Genomic DNA, 296 nt, shown 5'->3' with positions numbered 1-296 from the left:
AGAATCCCTTTTACAAAAGTCCTCTTCTGGCGCTGCGTTCACACTGCCTGTAAAAGCGACGTATGTGTAAATGTAGATTTCTGGCTTCTGTGTAGAAAACTCTTGAGTTCACGCATAGCTATGCAAGTTTTTACGACCATTTTTGGGGCTCTACTGATGACTTTATGGGGTCAAAACTGATTCAAAACTTGTAAAACAGACATTGTAACCCACCCCCTCCTAAAAAAATAGAAAATTTGAAAATTGAAAAAAAAATGGAAATTGGAAAAAAAAGAAAACAGAAAATTAAAAAAAAA

The 296-nt window shown here is 34.8% G+C and overlaps 1 protein-coding gene across 1 annotated transcript in view; it reads right to left on the bottom strand.

The window, feature by feature from the left end:
- dna2 (DNA replication helicase/nuclease 2) overlaps positions 1-296 on the bottom strand; it is a 15,318-nt gene that overhangs the window by 5,126 nt on the left and 9,896 nt on the right. Inside the window, 1 exon segment of the mRNA XM_024295633.2 lies at positions 23-32. Within this exon segment, the coding sequence (XP_024151401.1) occupies positions 23-32 (10 nt within the window).

Source organism: Oryzias melastigma, linkage group LG3, assembly GCF_002922805.2.
Source record: "Oryzias melastigma strain HK-1 linkage group LG3, ASM292280v2, whole genome shotgun sequence".
Classification (NCBI taxonomy): domain Eukaryota; kingdom Metazoa; phylum Chordata; class Actinopteri; order Beloniformes; family Adrianichthyidae; genus Oryzias; species Oryzias melastigma.
The sequence above is the reverse complement of the archived record's forward strand: the minus strand, read 5'-3'. Positions and strand labels throughout refer to the sequence as shown.